General features: G+C 44.8%; 1 protein-coding gene across 1 annotated transcript in view; it reads left to right on the forward strand.

Annotated features, from left to right (window-relative positions):
- si:ch211-186j3.6 (neural-cadherin) overlaps positions 1-22,500 on the forward strand; it is a 153,888-nt gene that overhangs the window by 62,647 nt on the left and 68,741 nt on the right. Inside the window, exons 12-20 of the mRNA XM_056608050.1 lie at positions 2,443-2,563; positions 3,026-3,188; positions 5,419-6,105; positions 6,401-6,592; positions 7,059-7,502; positions 8,184-8,514; positions 11,183-11,276; positions 14,117-14,301; positions 20,671-20,900. Coding sequence (XP_056464025.1) covers positions 2,443-2,563; positions 3,026-3,188; positions 5,419-6,105; positions 6,401-6,592; positions 7,059-7,502; positions 8,184-8,514; positions 11,183-11,276; positions 14,117-14,301; positions 20,671-20,900 — 2,447 coding nt within the window. The remainder of the gene's footprint in view (positions 1-2,442; positions 2,564-3,025; positions 3,189-5,418; positions 6,106-6,400; positions 6,593-7,058; positions 7,503-8,183; positions 8,515-11,182; positions 11,277-14,116; positions 14,302-20,670; positions 20,901-22,500) is intronic.

A 22,500-nucleotide genomic window follows, 5' to 3' on the forward strand; every position in this document is an offset into this window, starting at 1 on the left:
GTGCGTGCGTGCGTGCGTGCGTGCGTGCGTGCGTGCGTGCGTGCGTGCGTGCGTGCGTGCGTGCGTGCGTGCGTGCGTGCGTGCGTGCGTGCGTGCGTGCGTGCGTGCGTGCGTGCGTGCGTGCGTGCGTGCGTGCGTGCGTGCGTGCGTGCGTGCGTGCGTGCGTGCGTGCGTGCGTGCGTGCGTGCGTGCGTGCGTGCGTGCGTGCGTGCGGGTGTTTGTTGTGTGTGTGTTTGCTGTGTGTGCGGGTGTTTGCTGTGTGTGCGGGTGTTTGTTGTGTGTGTGTGTGTGTTTGCGGGGGTTTGTGGTGTGTGTGTGTGTCGGTGTGTGTGTGTGTGTAATGGCGGGTGATGAAGGGTGTGGGGGGGCTGTTGTTGATCAGCAACAAAAAAGACGTTATCAAAATTGCTGTGGTGGGCCGAAACAAATAATAATAAAAGAGAGAGGATTAAGTTAAGGTGTGTGTGGGGGGGGCGGTGGTAGACCCTCTCTGGTGATCCGGCAAAAGTGCTTAGCAGCACCTTTTGAGATGGGATCTGACTGTGCGTTAATCATTCCTCAGGAATAAATTAATGCGATCCTTATTTACCGTGTAAAGCAGCAACAGCAGCAGCATCGAAGGAATTCTGTGGTTTTGAGTCTCGGTTTTTTGATCCTACTTCTCGACACTAACTAGCAAAACAAATTACCACGGGGGCCGTTGAAAAGGCGATGAACAAAATGTTCTGTTTTTTTTTGCTGTAATTACTTGTAGGGTGATTAAAATGGGGGACTGTTGAGGATGGTGAATTGGCCCAATGCTTAACCGATTCAGTGTTAAACAGAAGGATTTCTGTTGGGTATTCAGACGATTGTACCGTGTTTAAATACTGCCCAACCCTGCTGAAGCCTTTGAAGTATAATTAATAGTTTGGGATCGTCCTGGCAATAAAGACCACCACAAAGTTTGAAAACGTTTCTGCTCTGTGTACTTGACGGTATTACCACATCCCACGTAATCAAATACATCCAAAATGCTCCTGGAATGTACCTGGAAACAACAATGTTCCCCCTGTTTAATACCACAAAGTACTGCAAAGTATATCCACAATATCCCTAATCACATTTATGGTGTTCTATAATGTATGGATCATCACTGGGGTGTTCAATGCTGTATTTTGTGGTAATTTGTTGATTTTAAAATGAAGGACACTTTCCTGCACATACTAGACACCAGACGCAATTTTGTACAATTTTGCTCCCATTTCCGACAAGGGAGTCTGGGATGTTTGTGCTGTGTTTCTAGGTGATTAGTAGGACCTTTGTGAACTGGCATGCCCTCCCATGAGGAAAGTTTCAGTTCGGAGCGACAGAATCCATATACATGAACCAGACACAATGAAAGGAGGAAGAAAACCAAAATCCACAAATGCGACAAAGAATATAGAAATGCAGGTGTTCTTATCCAAGCATATTTCACACAGCGTGTAGTTAGTTGAACTTCGCAAGGGTACAAAATGTGTACACAAAATGTGATAAAATGGAGTCTTTACCAGAACTGTGAAACATTGCTGTTTTGTTTCTGGATTTAGTCATTCACATATTGCTGAGCGTTTTCGAGGATAAAACCAAACCACTTCATCACAAAGAGGTCATAACAGTGTGTGACATTTGAGTAACTTAAAAGCTGTGCATAATTAAAAATAATAAATGTCATTTTATGATGTATCACATCAAGTGACTTTTTTTCTTACCTCAGACTACTCCTCTCGCATTTTGATAGACAAAGCAAGTCCTTTTGCTCTTCTTTGAGTGCAACAAGGGAAATATCGTGAGATAATGTGAAAAGTCATTTGTTGACGCGTTCAGTAAGGTAGAACAACTGAATAAAGAAGTGCTGGAACGCAATGCTACGGTGTGATGCCCGGTTGAAGTCTTTACACACAGTATGTATTGATTGCGCTTTTCCATTTTGAATTCACTTCTTTTGTTTTGTTTATGTTCTTATTTAGTTTAAGTGCTTTGGTCACTCGCATTTTCGGTGAAGATACAGAGTGTTATTATTCTGTATTGAGTTTAATAATTTCATAAATAGGGGATTCTACTTTCCGCTTTTCCATCACATATTCGTAAACACATGTTTACACATTCTTTAATTTCTTCACCTTATTAAAACAAATACCAAGAGACATTCAGCACGCTTGAAGGCATGTCTCTGCGCTATATAAACAGCGACCGGTTAAGGTGCATTTCACACTGGAAATCGCTGCCGCCTCGTTCGACAACCAAACACGTCTGAGTCAGAGCTAATCAATGGTGCGAGTTGGCAGTGTCACCAAAAAAACACTTTACTTACTTAAAGCTCATTAAAAAGTGGTGGCGTGCAAAGTCTTGATGCAAATTGATGAAGCGCTGAGTCGGCAGCAGGTCCAGTACTGAAGCCCATACGTCTCCGGTCCGCAGGGGCCAACGCCAAGCTCCGGTACCAGATCACCTCGGGGAACACCGGAGGTGTGTTTGACGTGGAACCAGAGGTGGGAACCATCTTCATCACCCAGACCCTGGACTACGAGCAGACCAAAAGGTTTGTGTGTGTGTGTGTGTGTGCAGGGGAGGGGGGGGGGGGGTAGATATATATTTGAATATTTATTTAGATCATACGCCTAAATAGTTAGTCTCGTAGCATTATTGCCAAAGTCATCCTTTAAGGTTCATCTTGTATTTACCGTCAAAAATGCTTAAGTCTAATAGCTGACTTAGGCAGATAGGCATTATGGAATGTAAAAAGCCCTGATTGGCTCATGATACAGCCAATGAGGCACAGTGAATCAGCAGCATTAGGAAAGTAGACTTACGTTAGATATCACAATTTGGCCAAAATATGAATAATCTATGAGGCTAACGGAATGAGGCAGGTCCAAAATGATTCCAAACTATATGAATGAAATACAAAAAACACATTTGTGATGCGTATTTACGTTGAACACCGCTGCGTGTGAAACGCTCTAACAACGCCATCGGCGCCCCCCCCGTGGGCGCTGCGCAGGTACCAGCTGCACGTGGTGGCGTCGGACGGCAAGTGGGAGGACTCCACCACGGTGGAGGTGAGCGTGGTCAACAAGAACGACGAGGCGCCCGTGTTCACCGTCAACGAGTACTACGGCAGCGTCACCGAGGAGCTGGACGGCTCGCCCGTCTTCGTGCTGCAGGTATGCCCCCCCCCGCCTTGCCCCCCCCACTGCCTGCACTGACGTACTGGTTGGGGGGCGGCGTAGCACATCACAGCAACTCGACGACCAATGCCTTGCAGGAGGGTTGGAGGGGTTTCTAGGGTAAGGGTTAGGAGTTGGGGTTAGAGTGGGTGAGGGTGTGTTGGGGTTATGGTTAGGGTAAGGGTGGGTTAGGGTGGGTAAGGGTTAGGGTTAGGCACATGCACGCACACACACGCACACGCACACACGCACACACACACACACACACACACACACACACACACACACACACACACACACACACACACACACACACACACACAGACAAAGGGTAAGGGTTATGGGTTGATGAAAATACAACGTGTGCACCCAAACAATTTTGAAATGCATGTGGTGAAACCTGATTTAGGTGGACATACTCTGTGTCACTCTGGGGTACACACCAATGTTTAGTTGTATAAAACTATGCATCGTCAACTTCCTACGCAATTAGTATGTATGAGGTGTTAAGTATGGCTGAATATGCTCTTTGCTACCTACAGCTATTGTATGTAGTATATAATGCTACAGACATAGCATGCACCAGAATAATAAACACCACATATGCATATTGGGTACGGCAAAAACACACAGCCCTCATGCAATCCTGATTATTTTTTACCAATTACCAAAGTCTTGGTTATATACACACTTAAAAATTAGTATGTTAATATAAGCTCTTGGGTTTAAAGCAGCCTGATGATAATTCATACAGTACTGCTCCAACCAGTCGTTATTAATAGTCAGAAATCATCAACCATCAGCAGCCCAGAACCAAAGCAAGACACATGAGTTGAACCCAGAGATATACTTCCAATTTTGCCATCGCAAGCAAGGTTCAGGTGTAGCCTGATGAGATGGATTTTCATCCTGATGAAAAATTGATAGCAGTTCAACCCCCCTGATATTAAAGTGATGAAGTCCTGTGGAACAGCTTTGTCCTCCATGGAGAGATCTCCCAGCAACGCTGTGCTTAGCAACGGGTTGCAGCTAGTTCTGTTAGGCTCCCGCAGATTTATAGTAATGTTACACATACTATAGCAATCTCCAATAATCATCTCTTTGAAAAGGCCGTTCTGAGCTGATCCGACCAATAGGGATCCTTCGTTGCTAGGCCCGGTGTGTGCAATATTGTTTTGTTTTCTTTCCAACTCTTGAAAGGGTAAGGAAAAACAAGGATGAATCTATGCTTCCAATATGTTATGGTGTTTCTCTTTGGGTTCCTTCCCAACTCGCTGCTATACCATTCTTGTTAAAAAGTTTGTAGAAGTTTAAGTTTACAGTCTAACCCTTTCCCATTCTGATGAAAAGTGCCAGAGCTGCCAAGATCTGCTATCAAATTAGGCGTTCTTGTTATTTATTTCCCCTTTATATCACAGCTTAGAGTATTTTCTTTTAGTTTTATTTCTCCAACATGCGATCCACACAGTGGCTTGATATTATCCCACTTTAATTGACAAAGACACATTGCCTCACCTGCTCCGGCAAGAAACAATGGGTAATGAGAACCGTTGATGCTGCAGAGATGTTGAAAGGTGCCGTTAACAGTGACAGATATGATTACAGAACCGGTGATATCCATCACACAAAATGAATATATGGGAGCACACAACTATGTTTTCAATTTAATAATATGTGTTCCATCATTTTTTTATTTGCCGGCCATGTTTCGCTGTCTCTTTGGCGCCTGTCCTATCTCCATTACCAACGCTGACATCATGGCCTGTTTCCCTGCTGAGCTGTGACAGTTTAAAAGCGAAAAAAATAACTTTCAGTTAATTTGAAGCAAATGTACCAATACTGTCAACCTCTTCATCTCCAAACATGAAGAGGTGCAAAAAGGCTCTATTTTGGCACCAATGTTGGCAGCAAAATTAGCTTGCTAAAAAGCAACATGTTCCCTGTGTGAGATCAGTGCAGATGTGTTACCGGGTATCAGCGTGAGGCAGGGGGGAAGGGGGGGGGGGGGGGGGGGGGGGGGCTAAGTGGGATTATCCAGCAGCTTGAGCGGCTGGTCGGTTGAAAGAGACGGTTCGCAGTGCAGGCGTGACGAGCATTGCGTGGTGGATACACCGTTCAAGCAACAGCCCTTCTAAAATTACATTTGTTTCGACGATAACTCAATCAAAATCTCTCCCGCTCTCTGTCTCTGTCTCCGTCTCCCCGCTCGCCGCCGCCGCGCGTCCAGGTAACGGCGTCCGACCCGGATAAAGACGCCAACCAGGAAGCGCTGCGCTACTCTCTGCACGGCCAGGGCGCAGACAGCGAGTTCATCATCGACAAGGGCACGGGAAAGATCTACGCCCAGCGCACGCTGGACCGTGAGGAGCGCACCGTGTGGCGCTTCGTGGTCATGGCGACGGACGAGGGCGGCGAGGGGCTGACGGGCTTCACCGACGTCATCATCAACGTGTGGGACATCAACGACAACGCGCCCGTCTTCACGTGCACGCCCAGCTGCCACGGCGACGTGGCCGAGAACTCGCCGGCGGGCACCTTGGTGATGGAGATGACGGCCACGGACCAGGACGACTCGGCCGTGGGCCACAACGCCGTGCTGTCGTACCGCATCGTGGGCTGCGTGGACGCCACCGACGGCGCCTTCGGCGAGGACGCGGGCGGAGGCGGAGTCTCGGCCCACATGGACATGTTCTCCATCAACGGCACCACAGGGACCATCACCGTGGCGATGGCGGGGCTGGACCGGGAGCAGATGGACTCGTACCTGCTGGTGGTGGAGGCGCGGGACGGAGGGGGCATGACGAGCACCGGGACGGCCACCATCAGGGTCCGGGACATCAACGACCACGCGCCCATCTTCACGGAGCACGCCTGTCTGGCCAGGGTCTCGGAGAAGGCGGACATCAACGCAGAGGTATGAGAGCTCACTCCCCCCTGTTCCTGATGTGTTACCGTGGTTACACCCTCGTCATGTTGGAAAGAAGGAAATATACTCAGACATTATACAGTACAATGAACTAACACAGAATAGAATATTTGATGAAGCACTGTACATATAAAATGCCGACATGTCTCCAACAAATACAGTACAGTTGTAATAAAGTTGTAAGTTGTAAACAGGCAGCATAAAAAAACGAGTAAAGCGTGGTACGAGGGAAGCGAGAAGTGAAGACAGGCTGTGTCGGTCTCCGTGTGTGTCTGCTCTCCAGGTCCTGGACCTCTCTGCGGTGGACCGCGACGCCGGGGAGAACGCCCAGCTGACCTTCAGCGTGGTGGCCGGCGACCCCGAGCAGAAGTTCTACATGGTCAGCCATCGGCAGGAGCAGCGAGGGAGCCTGCGCATGAAGAAGCGGCTGGACTACGAGCGACCCAACGAGCAGAGATTCAACCTCACCTTGAAGGTGCTCCTCCTCGTGCAAACACACTGCCCTGAGCGCAGAAAATACATCCAACACTCAACAAATAAAAGGAAAAAGACTCAAAGGGAGAAAAACAACCTCCACGGAGAAGGTTATCCTAACAATGCTGAACAATCTGCTGAACTATGTTGTTTTATTTGTATTATCAGGAATGTGTTGCTTTAGGGTTGAATGATTGAATTGGTTCTATGGAATAAAAACCCGAATAAATATGTTAATATGCTGCATAGGAGGCTCGCCAGGGAGCCAGCGATGTGGAATATATCATATTCCTTAAACAGATTTAATAATAAAAAAATTTTTTTCCCAGTTATCACAAACAACAGAAATACAATGCTTAGTCAATGCTTTCAAAATGCTTGGTTTGCGTTTTTCTGAGTGAATTAAATAAATATAAAATAACGAGTGTCTCCATCATGCGAGGGATTAAGATAATTCAATGTTACAGGTGGAAGACCTGGACTTCTCCAGTCTCCTGCACTGCGTGGTGGAGGTGGAGGACTATAACGACCATCCCCCCGTCTTCATCCCACACTTCATCTCCCTGGGCCCGCTGTCCGAGGATATCGCCATGGGAACCAGCATTGCACGGCTGGCGGCTAGCGATTCGGACTCGGGCCAGAACAGGGACCTGACCTACAGCCTCTTGGACGAGTCCGACCCGGACGGCATGTTCGCCATCGACCAAGCGGGCGTGGTCACCGTGGCCCGGCCGCTGGACCGCGAGGCCTCAACTCAGCATCACTTGATCGTCATAGCGACGGACCACGGAATCCCTCCTCTGACGGGTAGCGCCACGGTGCAGCTGTCGCTGTTGGACGTGAACGACAACGGGCCAGAGTTTGAGGCCGTGTACACTCCCGTCATTTATGAGAATGTCTTCGGCCCTCAGGTAGGCAGGACTGAGTCATGCATGGATTTAATGGATGGATTATAGGGCTGAACGATTTGGAGATATAATCGAATTGCGATTATATCGACAAATATTGCGAATGCGATTTAGTATGAGATTTTTATGTTCTGTATTATTAACTATACAAGCATTAGGTCTTTGTAAAGTATTGACCGACGCAACATTGGAAGCAGTCAACATTTAAACTGCTCTTTCCTTTAGGCCAGGCCTACGTTTTGAGATGAATTGATGCATGAATTGATATTATACCATCCTTATTTAACCTAATCTAATCTTTAGATTAATCTAATCTAAAGAAAAATAAATGCAAATATTACCGATCCCCAGGCAGAAAGAGCAACAAATCCCCTCCAAAAAAGAAAAAGAAAATCGCAATCTTTGCGCTTGCGAGGCGCGTTCTATTACATCACGATGTCTGTTTGAATTTGATGAATCGTTCAGCCGTAATGGATGATCAGGAAATATGGCAATTTGGATGCTGTCAATGTCATTAAAGAAAGAAGGATCCGATAAATGCAATTGTGAATATAGGACTTGCTCTCTCTGAAAGATATTTCTTTATGAGATTTGATAACGATGGATGAAATGTAATTGAATTCCACCTTACAAGACAGTGACACAATGCCTCTGATGCGCATGGCTTCCCCCTCCCTCCGTCAGCTGGTGAAGATGAACCAAACCTCCACCCTCATTCACGTGGTGGACCGCGACTCCTCCCAGAACGGGCCGCCCTTCCACTTCTCCGTCCCGCCCGACTATCGCCATAGCAACGACTTCTACCTGCAGGACAACCTTAACGGCACGGCCTCGCTCACGGCCCTGAGGACGTTCGACCGCGAGCGCCAGAAGGAGTTCCTCATCCCCGTCGTCATGAGCGACAGCGGCGTGCCGGCCAAGACGGTCACCAGCATGCTGACGGTAACCATCGGCGACCAGAACGACCACGCCCACCTGCCCGGAGAGAAGAAGATCATGATCAACAGTCACAGAGGTCAGAGGTCGTGTTTGCTGTCGTCAGCTGTCCAATAGGGTGGCCCGGCACATAAATGTACATCCAGTTATCAAATAGTATTATTGGCTTTGTTTTTCAGCGAGTCAACAATGAGATATGGAATTAAATTTAGCGTGAATGAAAGATTGCTAGATACTCACTGCGAGACAGCAACTCATATTCCGCACTACAACGGCTTAAAATATCCGGCAGAAGCTCTCTTAACAAACTGACACACCTTTTCAAATGAATCAATGTTCTTTCATTTGAGCTGTGTTTAAAAAAAACACGATTTAACGTGCAATAACATGAAAATGCTCCAATTCTATAGGGAGCAACGGCTTAAGCCTTGTCATGACCGCCAAGAAACCGTAATACAGGGAGCAGAGTGCCACAGGATCAGAGCAAGTGAGAGCAAATTAACCCAAACACGTTTTCTTCCTAAAATAATAATAAGTTATACGTCTTATTTGAGCAATTGTCTCACGTGAGCGATTTAACCAAAATAATTTCTAAAATAATACCAGGGCTTTCTAAAATAATAATATGTTACTCATATGATCGTGAACGTAGCAATCTATGCCACGTTGTCACAATGTGCCCGGATATCTACGTTCGCACAAAGTCACCGTTGCGCTCTTTTCCGATCACAGATAGCGGCCTTTTCTGGACGCCTGTTTGTGTACCTGTGCCTGATGGTATACTCATCGACGTCAGGACCAAGGGACACGCAGGCGTTGTGTTTGTGTATGGGTAGAGCTCTCTCTGGGCAGCGGTTGACTGTGGCGTCCCAGATAGGGTTGGAAACTTGTAGTATAACTATGAGGATAACTTCCCTCTGCGACTGGAAAAGGGGTCAAATACATTGGATGTTGTTAAGCGATTTGTTTACTTTCAAGCATCAAAGCATCATTATTTGACTTCAGTTATTTAATTAATGATAACATTTGGATGTCTGCTGCACAAATAATTGATGTGAAAACACGTTGAAAAGGAAACTTTAGCTAGCATTTCAACTCCACAAAAAAAGTCTTGAGGGGAATTAAGACATTTAAATTATAAATACCATGCTCCCGTTCAAGGAAGAAATGATTCAGAGATGATGTTTCTGTGTGGGAAACTCAATATACGAAAGAAATGAACTAGGACTTTCTCACTAAAAGCTTTGGCAACTCCACTATTCGGAATGTACGAATGCTGGCTATTTGTTAGAAAGGCAAGTCATTTTTAAGCTAGGCTTAAACAGGGTACAAATACATACAAACAACTTTGCGTGTGTGTTTATGTGTCTAAGTATGTGTTTGTGTGCACGTGTATGACTTAGTATTTATGTGTATGCGTCGGTGAATGCGTGTGTATTTGAGTGTATGTGTGTGTGTATGAGTGTGTGTGCGTATGTGTCTCTGTGTGTGTGTGTGTGTGTGTGAGCGTGCGGCTGTGAATGGGGGGTGGGACACATAAGACATGTACGGCGCAAAACAATTATAAAATGACATGCTATGCTTCCAGGCCTTCAAGGTTACCCCTATGCGAGGCGCCGTTTGCCTCTCGGCGTTCAGAACCCATAAACAGCCGCTATGTGTCTCCTGGCTGGGGAGAGTGAGTCATTGTGATCCCTGCGGTATCTCGCCTTAATCATCGGCTATTAAAAAAAAAAAAAAACATTATTAAATGCACTCCCAGTACCTCCCTAGACTAAATGTATCTCTCCTTCTGATAATTACTGTCCTTCATCCTCCCCTCTCCTACTCCCCCTCCTCTTCCTCCTGCTCCTCTGTGACACACGGCAGTGTCTTAACAAGTGGATGTTTTGATCTTTTGATTCACAAGAAACCCAATTGGCTCCATCTAATATGTCCACTATTGTATAAATTATATAATAGCGTCATACAGTTTTAAATATCTTTGTTCATTTATTCGTTGTGTATAAAGTCCTCTTAACTTTATCTCCATAGTGAAGACGACAATATTTCTCTTGTGGGTTTATGTTTGAGGCTGTGTTTTCGGTATAATCACGCACATGTTGTCTCGGGAGAGGTTCCGTGGAGATTACTACATGATTAACAGTGATTATTACACAGTTTCACATTGACTGGAAAACATATATGATGGCAGACCACCTAAAGGGCCAGGACTCCATCCAGGACTGAATCTATTCATAGATACTGTCCTACTAAATGATTTAATATAAATATAAATACATACATATTATATTATCAAAAGCAGCTTGATAACATACATTCACAGCATGGGTGGCCGGAGTGGAAACCCAACCCCCTAATCCTGGCAGTGTTAATGTCTTGCTCTGCCAGTGTATACAGAAAAGCCTACAATAGGATGTCTTTCCCGCAGGAAGATAAGGAAGAACTGCCTCATTACCAAAGCTTCTTACCGCTGATGGTTCCTAATTGGATAATTAAATAAATTAATATTTTAATTAATGACAACGCAATAACATAATAACATTGAGGTTCATATAATGTGAATTACTTTAATTGATTTATCATATAATACAATAATTGTAATATAATGTATTAATTTTCCCTTGCTCAAATTGAAACACTCTTACACAGCTGTCTGAGGACTCTCAGACAGCTTCTCTCTGGCGTTCACATATGAATAAAAGGGCGTCGATCACCCTGATGACCTGTGCTTGCTATGCCTGCAGGTCGCTTGCCTACCACTGTGCTGGGCAAGGTCTACTCTCCTGATCCCGATGACTGGGACAACAAGACCTATGTTGTTGAAGGACACATGCCAAGGTAGCTCACCTGATCTCTGCTGCTCAAACATCCTTCGTCTCTGCCGCCGATCCGATTACCAATTGTTCTGTAAACTCACCCGATCGTCCTCACAGATCCCCCTGTTGTAGTTAGAGATTTGCTCTTTTTTATTAAAGTCTTTGATACAACACGCGGCCTTCCGGATGGGATCGTTTATAATCATTTGTACAACCGTTTGTTTGGGTGCTTTGTGCTTCGTTGATTTTTATTTGTTCATTTTGTGTGTGAACAAATTGCTTGACCTAGTGCTAGTCTTTTCTTTGACATTGCTTGTGTTGTTTGCTACACTTTCATCCATACTGTTTATACATTTATGTAGATATATGAGTACAAATATTTGTATTCATATAAATCTGAGCAAAAAAAATGTGGATTGGCTTAGCTCAGGAGGAAGAGCAGTTGTCTTGTAACTGAAAGGTTGCTAGTTCAATCCCCAGCTCCTCCTAGCTGAGTGTTGATGTGTCCCTGAGCAAGACACTTAACCCTAAGTGCTCCTGTAGAGCTGGCTGTAGCCTTGCATGGTTGGCTCTGCCGTCGGTGTGTCATATGTGTGTTTTAACCGATTTGAGTCGCTTTGGATAAAAGCATCTGCTAAATGCCCTAAATGTAATTGTTACACAAGCAATGTCAGAGAAAAGACTAGTATTAGGACAAGCAATGCTAAATATATATATATATATTATTATTATGCTTTCTTTCTTTTTTTTAAACCTCCTCTTTTATTCATACACTTTTTTACAGCATTCTTTTTCATCCCTTTTGCCATTTTCATGTCTCTGGGACTTTCTATCTCTCCTTATCTCTACTTCTTTTCAAAATGTCCCCCCTTTCCTACGGCTCTTGTTGATTCATCTTTGCTTCCTTCTGTTTCTTTCAGAGTTTTCCTCTGTTGCGTCTTTACATGCCCGTCCTCCTCCTCCCTCTCTCCTCCTCCTCTCAGTCTCTGTAACCATGGTGTTAGTTATCCTCATTTTATGTCTCCTGCTGTTCCCTCACTTGTTTTCATTCTCCCTGCTCCCTCTGAGGCCGACACATTTCTGTGTGTGTGTTTCTAAGTGTGCATATATGTGTGTGTGTGTGTGTGTGTGTGTGTGTGTGTGGGTCCTTGATGTATCACACCTGAGGCCTCAGGTCTTAGGCTGAAACTGAGAGTAGATTCTTGACAAGCTGTGTCTCTTATCTTCTTGCGATCGCTTTCCGGAAGCAGAAGCATCGAACATTGTATGCCAACGACCCTTTCTGAATCTGTGTGTGTGTGGGTGTGTGTGTGTGTGTGTGTGTGTGTGTGTGTGTGTGTGCGTGCACATGCCTGGGACACACACACACTCACACACCAACACACACACATACCCATACATTCTCAGATGCCTCTGCGATGTAAGAATCAAGGGAACATCAATGCAAACTAAAGTGAACTTGTTAAATCACAAACTTCCTTGGCCTTGTATTACCCTCCTTTTTCCTCTCTTCTTAAAGTTCAGCATGTGAGGCAGACTGGAGCTGGGGAGTCTCATTAAGGGGCAGCTTGTCAGTCTTTACAGTACTGCACCATACATGCACTAACGATGTCTCCATTGACATTCACTCATTTGTATCAAAAGTTTGGAGGAGGAAGTGGTTAGGTTTTTATTTCCTATGGGGCCTTACCTACTTCAGGGCATGCATGTCCTTTTGCTTGTTCGCTATACCCTTGTGGAGATGAGCAGTATCAGTTAGTGTTTTTAAAGGAGACAGGGCACAGTGTGGACATGTGACAGCTGAGCTGCTCTTGTGTCATTAAAGGTGACGTGCAATATCGATGATCCGGCCAAATCAAAAACTTCAGACGAGCATGATGGCTGGATCTCTAATGAAGTTGTGACACATTTCTTTCTTCAAAGCACTTCCTATGTAGGATACACTGATGTTACCTTGGTCCTGTAACACTTTAGCAGTCTTTTCGGGCCGCTTCTCTAGGTTCTTACTGAGATCAAGAGACAACTGGAGAGTGTGTAAGCAAGGGCAAGCCAAAATTGTAACAAAGCCACTATTGGAACGTATCCTTTTGTGTTTCCAGATCAGGTGTATGTCCTTGCACTGCTTGCATCAAAGACAATTTTTTGATAAAGCTTCATCCGACACTGTGCCTAGCATTAAGCCACACATCTTGAATTTTCATTGAAAAAACAGTGACGTGTTTGCCCAGCACACTGTAGCTTGCTTTTATACATTTTTGCAACGTGTGCTTCACTGAAGTGGCACAGCTAACTGGAATTAAAATGGCTAAATTATGGAGATTCTGGCCAAAAAAAGGCTTCTGGGAAAAGGACTTCAGCATCTTTGGGAGAACCATTTGAGAAAAGATGGGAAGTTAAGTAAACTCAGCAAAAGATTCAAATTGCCTATTGCTGTATAAATATCGTATGTGTCCCACACTTCGTATTTTTGAATTATTCATAGCGCCAAGCTTATTGTTCTCTTTTTATAGTGAATACTAGGATGTCAGCATCCTACCTGCAGGTTTACATCCACCCATCAAACCTACATGTTCTCCTGTTCAATATGTCTATCACACTTGCATGTATTCTTCTTTGATGGCTCAGGCTGGTATCAAAAGCAAGATGAAAAGATGCATGTAGTTGCAATGAGGACATGGGGGATCCGATCCCATAACCCATCGAGTCAAACGTCCCAGCCAACCACACAACACCGTACTACCATGTCTCGTTTTGTACTTGATTGTACAAAACGACTCACTGTTCAGTGAGTCATTACTGTCCAAAAATACAGTTCTAACTGAGTGTTGTTTGTGTGTGTATGTTTGGTCCCCTGCCTTCTAGCTACTTCATGCTGAACAAGCGCACAGGCTTCTTGATCATCAAGGACAATGCCCCGCCAGGCAGCTACGAGTTTGAGGTCCGCGTCACCGACGGCATCTGGCCCGACGCTGTCTCCAAGGTTACCGTCCATGTGAGGGAGCTCCGGGACGAGGCCATCCACAACTCGGGGTCCCTGCGCCTCACAGGTGCAGAGCCTAGCGGATTATTATATTATTTTGATTTATCACTAGGATTTGTTTTATTATCATTATCAGGCATGTGATTGAAACCTTCAATCTTTTGCTCGTCAGTCTTCTGTAAAGGCCCCCTGTGTAAGATTCAGAAATCCCTTATCATTAAGGGCCCGTTTTAGCCGGCTTGAGCTTGTGCCTTAAGAGCACTGGGGAGCGACAACAACAATCATAAACAAGTGTTAGTTAAAATCATAAATAAAACATACAAATTAAAACGTTTTTCCAGCGATAAGTTCGAAGAAAGCCTGTTAATATATTGGCAATTGAAATACATTATGCATGTACACATCCTACATGAAGACCTTAAGAAATGTATGTTTTTTAACTTCTTCCGCTAGGGTTCTCTCAATCGAAACAATAACAATAGATGCTGTTTGATGATGTTGTGAAGTGGCGTGGGTTCATAGGAGTTGTTGTCTTCACCATAATTGACGGTGAAAAGACTAATTATGTGACTCAGGCATTAATCACGCTTAAGGACGAGTTTATGTATTCAAGTTTATTCTTGATATGTTTAGTCACCTATACTCACGTTCTGTCATTTAATTCTAATTTAATAGCCACAAGAAACATAATCTTGTGCTTACGTACCATCTGATGAGCTGACTGCCCAAAGAGCTGTAAATAATGTTATGGGTGGTAGCCAAACACTGTTATCAATGATCAAAACAATCAAGGGAGTGTTTGTGAGGAGAGGGGGGGTTGAAAGTGTTTTTTCACAGATATTCACGCTCTGAATTACAGCGATGTGACGTGGGGTACTAAAGATGCAATCACTGGTCTGTCTGGCGGTGTATAGCTGTCAAAGAGACGTAGGCCTACTGGCAGCGGCACTCCTCGCTATAGAGCTATCGTTTGGTCAATATTTCCTCACAATAGGCGAGGGTTTGCAACTTTCCCGAATCTTTGCAGACATGACAGCAATGCAAACACTGTGTGTGATTAGTCTGAAAAGGGCGGCTGTGATTTAACTAGAATCACATTCCCTTCTCAACGGAGACCCCACAAGTCTTAACTAATGAAACTTTCAGTGTCCGAACCGATACCGCATGGATTATAAAACAAGTTGGTCTGCAAAAACCTTCTTCGCACTCAGGCATCCGGAATCAAATCAAAATACACAGCCGACTTTATTAGGAGCCGTTGTTGTCCCAAAAGTATTATTCGTTTCACAAAGGATACGCCATTTGGTGAGTGCTTTTATCCAAAGTGCCTTAACTACAAGTGCACACATCCATACGTGTAAGCTGATCTGTAAATTAATCTCTCTTAGGCTGATATCAGTTTCAATTTTGCCTAGAGCAAAAAGACATGGTTTCGTGTCTCTTAGAGCCCGTTAATCAGACTACAACCCTAGAGACACTGCTAGAACGCTACACACATCGCATCACGCTGATGAAGACATCAGTGCCGCGAGCGGAACGTGAACCTGCCTGGCGACCAGTGTAAATGTAATGCAGTTCTGGTTAACGTCGCTCCGCCAATGATCAGTGGCGTAGGGTCTGTCGCTTTCACAGTCAATGGAGGGGTCGACATAACGCTATCATTAATCCCTCTTAATGACCCGTTGGAAACAGAGCTGACGTCTGTGTGGTTGCTTTGGACGTATGTTGGCGGGCCGGATAGCGCCGTGGTTAAAGTGTTCCACTCCGAGCTGAAAGAAGCCGGGGTATAATGGCCGATCTCCTCTGTATACCTGCAGACATCCTTGAGCGAGGAAACTTATCTCCTGTCTCTTGTCTATAATGACGTTTGGGTTTTAAATCCTTCGTTTGTTGCTAAGAATAAAACAGGGGGAGATTGGTGAGAGGATCTTGTCAGGTTTTGTTCTCAGTTTTTATTTTATTTTATTTATTTTATTTTAATGCACAGCCAGCACAAACATGGTGTTGTATCCCAACACAAGCCCAGCCACATCCATCATCACCCGACTTTAGAGAAGAGATAGGACATGGCTGAAGGATTTTTATGATTTCAGGATATTGAAATGGAACCAAAGGGGTTTGTGAGTGGTGGTTGAGGTGATGGAGGTGTTGGTGTGTGTGTGTGTGTGTGTGTGTGTGTGTGTGTGTGTGTGTGTGTGTGTGTGTGTGTGTGAGTGCGTGAGTGCGTGAGTGCGTGTGCGCACGAGAGAGAGAGAGAGAGAGAGAGAGAGAGAGAGAGAGAGAGAGAGCCACCAGCATGGTCGTGTGTGTGTTGATAAAAGGTTTTGCTTCTCATTCAGTGGAGGTAAATTAATTCAGTGGCAGTGATAGTGGAGAACAGCTGGAGCTTACCGGGCCAATATTTGTTTTTCAGCTAAATTAGTGTTGGATCGAATAAAAAAAAAAAAAATTGAATGAAGCTCTATTATTTTGTGTTTAGTAGTGGTCGGAGTGTTCTGTTTGTTTCCCATCAAAACCGTTTGCCTTTATTATTTGTAATATTATTATTAGTCTTTCAATGGACGAGGGATTCATTTAATCCAAATCCCAACAATGACTCAGTTTTCCGTTGAGCAAATCCCTTCAAGCTTTTTTATTAAATGTATACATTCATATAATTGCAAGCTTTTATTAAAATTATTGGACTCTTTTCTGCAGGCCCTAATACCTTAACCGCAGTTGAGGAGGAGGTTAACCAACCATCGCATTAATATGAGAAACAGGTGCTGTCGGTAACTGCCGATGTTAAAGCGTCTTAGCGGCATTTGAGTTTCATTCATGAACAAGGTGACACAAAACATAAATAAGTAAACAGGTTGGCAAATATGATCCGACACGAAGCAGTGGGATCAACAACAAAGAAACCATGTGTCAACAAGCGGTGACTTTGCGATCATTGTATGGTTTAGGCTGCTCTAGCCTAATTGCATATTTTCTGTTTGGGTGCAATGTTACCGAGAGCCAATATCAGGCAGGTGGCTTCGTCGTAAACAGCCTCATTGATTCCTAAGTCTCTGGGATTATGAAAATATTCCACTTATAGCATTACTCACACCCTCCTTGACATCCTAAATCCCATTTCGAGAACAAATGCTGGATGCTATAAGAGGACATGCGAGGAAAGGTAGTTAAAAAGGCCTGGTGGAGATTAAGTCCCCGGCACTCTGCTCCATCCCTCTCCACTTTGTGTTGCTAACTCCCCCTTTGTCTCACTCCCACACGGGCTTCCGTTGTCGTTTAAATGCCGTTGATCTAAAAGTAAAATAGGTGATAAACACAAAGTCCTTGAAACAGTGACGGATCAAAACAAGTGTAATTATAGCAGCATCGCACACAGACACAGACACACACAAACACACATACACAGACAGACATACACACAGACACACACACAAAGCAATGAATTCACACATTCATGCGAAAGCTATTGATTTACCAGACACATTGAGGGGTGGAGGGCACACATTAACAGAACACACGCATAAATACTAAGACGCACACACACGCACGCACACACACACACACACACACACACACACACACACACACACACACACACACACACACACACACACACACACACACACACACACACACACACACACACACACACACACATAAAGAAACACACACACACAGCCAAAAAGACAGACACACACTATGCCTGGCGAGGTTGGTGGCTCATCTAGCACCAGGGATGTAAGCGACGATAACCTTTAGGAGATACAACAAAAGTACAGTCCATTAAAAATGGGCAGTTGCACCTGGATTGAACCAAGCTGCTGGCAATCTCTCTACCCTTCTCCACTTCTATCTCATCGGCCCCGCTGTGTCCCTCCCCGGAGACCTGCCTTCAGAGATCGATAAGAGGCAGTGGAATTGGGTACGTAGCGCAGTAGCCGCCACAAGGATTAGCTGTTCGAGTCGCTTCACACTCCGAGCCTTCTCTCTTTTTAATCGCCGGCCCAAGGCTCCTTCCCCTTTCATCGCTCGTCTCTTAATGTTGTGATGGTTTCAGCGTCTTTCTGCCTTTTTTCTCATCTTAAGTTACGTGACGAGCGTTCCTCCTGTGCCTTGTATAACCTGCCCTGTCCCTGGGACTTCCTGTTCAGCCTCATTCTGTGTCATTCTCTCGCTCTGCAAGGCTGTGCCTTTATTGGGGCTGACACATCTGTCCTCCTTATTTTTCCTCTATTTACTATTGTGATAGACTACAACAAAGTTGTTGACTTCCGCTCTTCACTGGGTCCCCGAGACTTTGTAGTTATTTCATTTTACTTTTGACTGGTCACCGTTACCGGGCTTAATCAAAGCTTTGAGCGGTGGCGTACCGGCTACCTCATTGGTTAAGAATGCATGAGCAGCGCTCGGGTATGCGCTGTGCTACACTTACCGCGCGACTCCTTCCTGATGGCTGCTGACTGACCCTGCGGTGGCAAGGAGGGAGAGAGAGATATATATCCAGAGAGAGAGAGAGAGAGAGAGAGAGAGATAGTTCCACATGCATCAGGATCAAAGCAGATGGAGCCCGTGTCCCCGTCCTCCTGGGCCGGGGTGTGTGTGTGTGTGCCTGTCCTCCCTGCCACAGCCCGAGGCGAGAGGGCAAAGGACTGATGGGAACTGATGTTCCCCGTGTCTCTCTGGGGTCCCATCCATCGGTGCACTCTGCACCTTGATGTTGAACACCCGCTTAAGCCCTAATGATCCACCTTCCCAGGTGTGTGTGTGTGTGTGTGAGTGAGTGAAAGGAGTGCACAGTTGCTGTTTTGAATTGTTGAAGACCTTTTGGCCTGTAATGAGGCATGATTGGCAGGTTAGGTCTGAGGCGGAACCGGCTAGGGGTTAAGCCAGCTACTGCTTTAAGGATTAGTAAGGATAGACACACGCTCACACACAAACACACACACACACACACACACACTCACACTCACACTCACACACACACACACACAAATAATAAAGTCAAACACCTGCAGACACAGAATGCAGAACAAACACAGCTGCAACATAATAGCCAGTTCACACACACAAACACACACACACACACATGCATACACACATAACACAGCAACACATGCACACATATGCCTGCAAAGTTAGATTTAGCCACTAAAGGGAAAACACCCAGCTGCAGTGTCTGTCTGGCCCCATAATCTCACTCAGGGGAATGTAGGAGCAGTCTACACTGCTTTAATATCCACGCTGCTCACACACACTCACACTAGCTACCCAATGGGCTTCAACACTAAGTATACAGCCAGGACTACCAAGGCACCCGCTACCAATGGTGAGAGTTTGTTTCTGGTATTTATTTTTTTTGAAGCACGCTAGCATCCCTCCACTCTCTATGCTTCTCCTCGGGTTCTTTGTTCAGATCGTCTGCTGGAGACAATTTCACTGGAGAGGCAGTTTCATAGAAGAAACTACTGGCATATAGGTCTGTGAGAGTTAGTCTGCTGACGTTACCTTACCTTTGATGCTATTCAGCCAATTACAGGTGTCTCTTCCCGGTCTCTTCCCCGTCTGTTCTCTGCCAAAGACGATGGGAAACACATCCAAAATCTCTTTATGTCTGCATTTGAATGTTGTTGAAACATACCAACTCGTAGGAGGCAAAGACAATGACAGGGGAAGGGGTGAAGGAAGTTTAATTGGGTCTTTAGTTTCAATGGAACGAGGATGCAATTAAAGATATAGAAGATTACAAGGCATCTTTCTAACAATTGCATTTCTATTAGACGAGTGGGAGCCGAATGTCAGAAAGAAGAAGCCAGCATGTCATCAGTCCTTGTCAAGATTACAGGCGGATGGATGTGTTTCATTTTAATATTGTCATAAACAGAAAGATGATGGATAATTTAGAAGGGGAGATCAATGTTCCATCCTCTTTAAAGAGTGTGTATTCGTGTAAGCACATGCTTGTGTGTGTGTGTGTGTGTGTGTGCGTGTGCGTGTGCGTGTTTGAGTGTGTGTGTGTGTGTGTGTGTGAGTGTGTGCAAAACCCCAAGCATTTGGCTTTGTATCCTTGGTTCTTCCAGTGTTCATAAAATGAATAGTGAGCGAGCTGGCTGGGGAGCATTGAGTCATATAAAAGCGCTAGTCTTACCATTAGGAGGCCCGTGGATCACAGCACAGCACGCTCGTGGCCCATCGCTGCTCATAAAGACATTTGACCAAAACAAACACACAAACTCATGTTCTGTGGATTCCTCACTGGCCCTTGGAAGCTCGTCTCTGACTCAGGCTTGCAACTGAATCCTCATGATTTGCGCCTATCTTTTTTTCTCGTAGGCTGCCAACAATCTGATAATGTGCACTTATTATAATATTGTATGTGTGTGTGTCTGTGTGTGTGTGTGTTTGTATGCATGTGCCTGTGTTTGTGTGTGTATTGCAGACATCACAGCGAGAGAGTTCCTGGAGCCCCGGGAAAGGCTGCGGAGCCGCTACGACCTGCTGGTAGACTTCCTGTCCGAGATGCTCTCCGTCACCCCTGATGACGTCAACATCTTCAGCCTCATGGACGTCCGGGAGAAAACGCTGGATGTGCGCTTCGCCGTGCACACCGCACAGTCCTACCTACAGCCGGAGAAGCTGCACGGATACCTGGTCGCCCACAAACAGAAGGTAGGCAGTGGGTTGCAGAAGGTAGCTGGTGGGTTGCAGAAACAAGCTATCAGGTTGCAAAAGGTATCTAGTGGATTGCAGAGGCTAGCTAGTGGGTTGCAGAAGGTAGCTTGGGGGTTGCAAATTCTAGCTTGCACAGTGCAAAAGGTAGCTTGCTGCTTGCAGAATGTGTCGAGCCGGTCGCAGAATGTTGCAGGCCGGTTGCAGAATGTGGCTAGCCGGTTATAGGATTGTGTTGTGGTGTCTATGGGTGCTTGACTCCAAGCCAATATTCACTGGGTTCAGTCCCCCAGTGTCTATAGCCTATCTGTAGGGCATCCTTGAGCAATTGCTTATCAATTATGTCAATCATGTCAATGCTTGGGCCAACAATGGAAACGATAACATCAACTATTTGGGGGGTTTGAATATTGAAAAGGGGGCAAGTTGAAATGATTATTGATGGTTATCAATAATCAAAATGAACCCTCAAGTCAGTCTACATAGCTTTGGTTGGAAGAGAAATTATAGTAAATCGTACGGATCCCTACTCAATGCAAAACTGCTCATGGCTTTTCTTTTGGCGGTTTCAATCGCATGCCCTCCATATTTCATTCAGAAGCAAGTCACAGAACCATGCAGTTTCTTTGGTCTCAATCCATCCAATGCAATCACAGCCCTGCTCTGGGATTGTCTGCCATTTACTTGACATAATGAACACAGGGAAACCTTTGTCGATCTCTTGGTCATTGTGTTGAGGATTTTGGCAAGAGGAAAACTTATTATTAAGTTGGCAGTGTTCTTTACCCCACTATTTCTTCTATTTTTCTTTCTATATTTTATTAAAAAAGAAAAAAGCCCCAAACCTTGTGTCAAAATCATTCTTTCAGTGGTAATCCATCATGGTAACTCCAAATGAAAACCAGGCTGTGGCTCCTTAAAATATAAATGAAACCCACTCAAACCAATCTGTTCAATAAAAGTTAGCTCAGGAAAACTAACTTATTTTGGGGGGGGATAATGTTAAATATGTTCCTCTTGGACAACAGACAGTTAAACACAGATTTTTTTTTCTGCATTAAAATCGTGCAATTGAATTGTGGATTTTTGTTGTGTTAAAAAATCCCAATTATGTGATTCCTTTTTTTTATTCAAAACTTAAAACCATAGCAGTTTTTACTTACAGTGTTACTAGAAGCTATTATAATGATACTGACAATATGCAGTCATATTTTGGCCAACTAACAAGTTCAGCGAGAGAATAAAAGCTTCTAAGAACTTGTTCATGCAGCCTGCATTCTAGCTGTTTATTTTTAAATACATTAAAAAGACTCCAACACGCCGCAGAGGTTTACTCTGAGAAGAGAGATGATGGCAAGCCGGATGGCAGCTCCTAATTGAGGCTCTCTGTATCGCATGTCTGCCAAATGATTAGTTGTTAACCAGCATTTAGGATCTCCCGCCGCCCATCTGTCCAACCCCATGTGAAGCAGTTGTTTTATATGTTACAAGTGGTGCCTGATTGACTCATAGACGATCGATAATCATTAAAAGTTGTCTAATTGTTTCAAATTTGTTCAAAATCTTGTATCATGTTTTTTTTATGTTTCTTACATAAACA

Source organism: Gadus chalcogrammus, chromosome 14 (assembly GCF_026213295.1).
Source record: "Gadus chalcogrammus isolate NIFS_2021 chromosome 14, NIFS_Gcha_1.0, whole genome shotgun sequence".
NCBI classification, from domain to species: Eukaryota; Metazoa; Chordata; class Actinopteri; order Gadiformes; family Gadidae; genus Gadus; species Gadus chalcogrammus.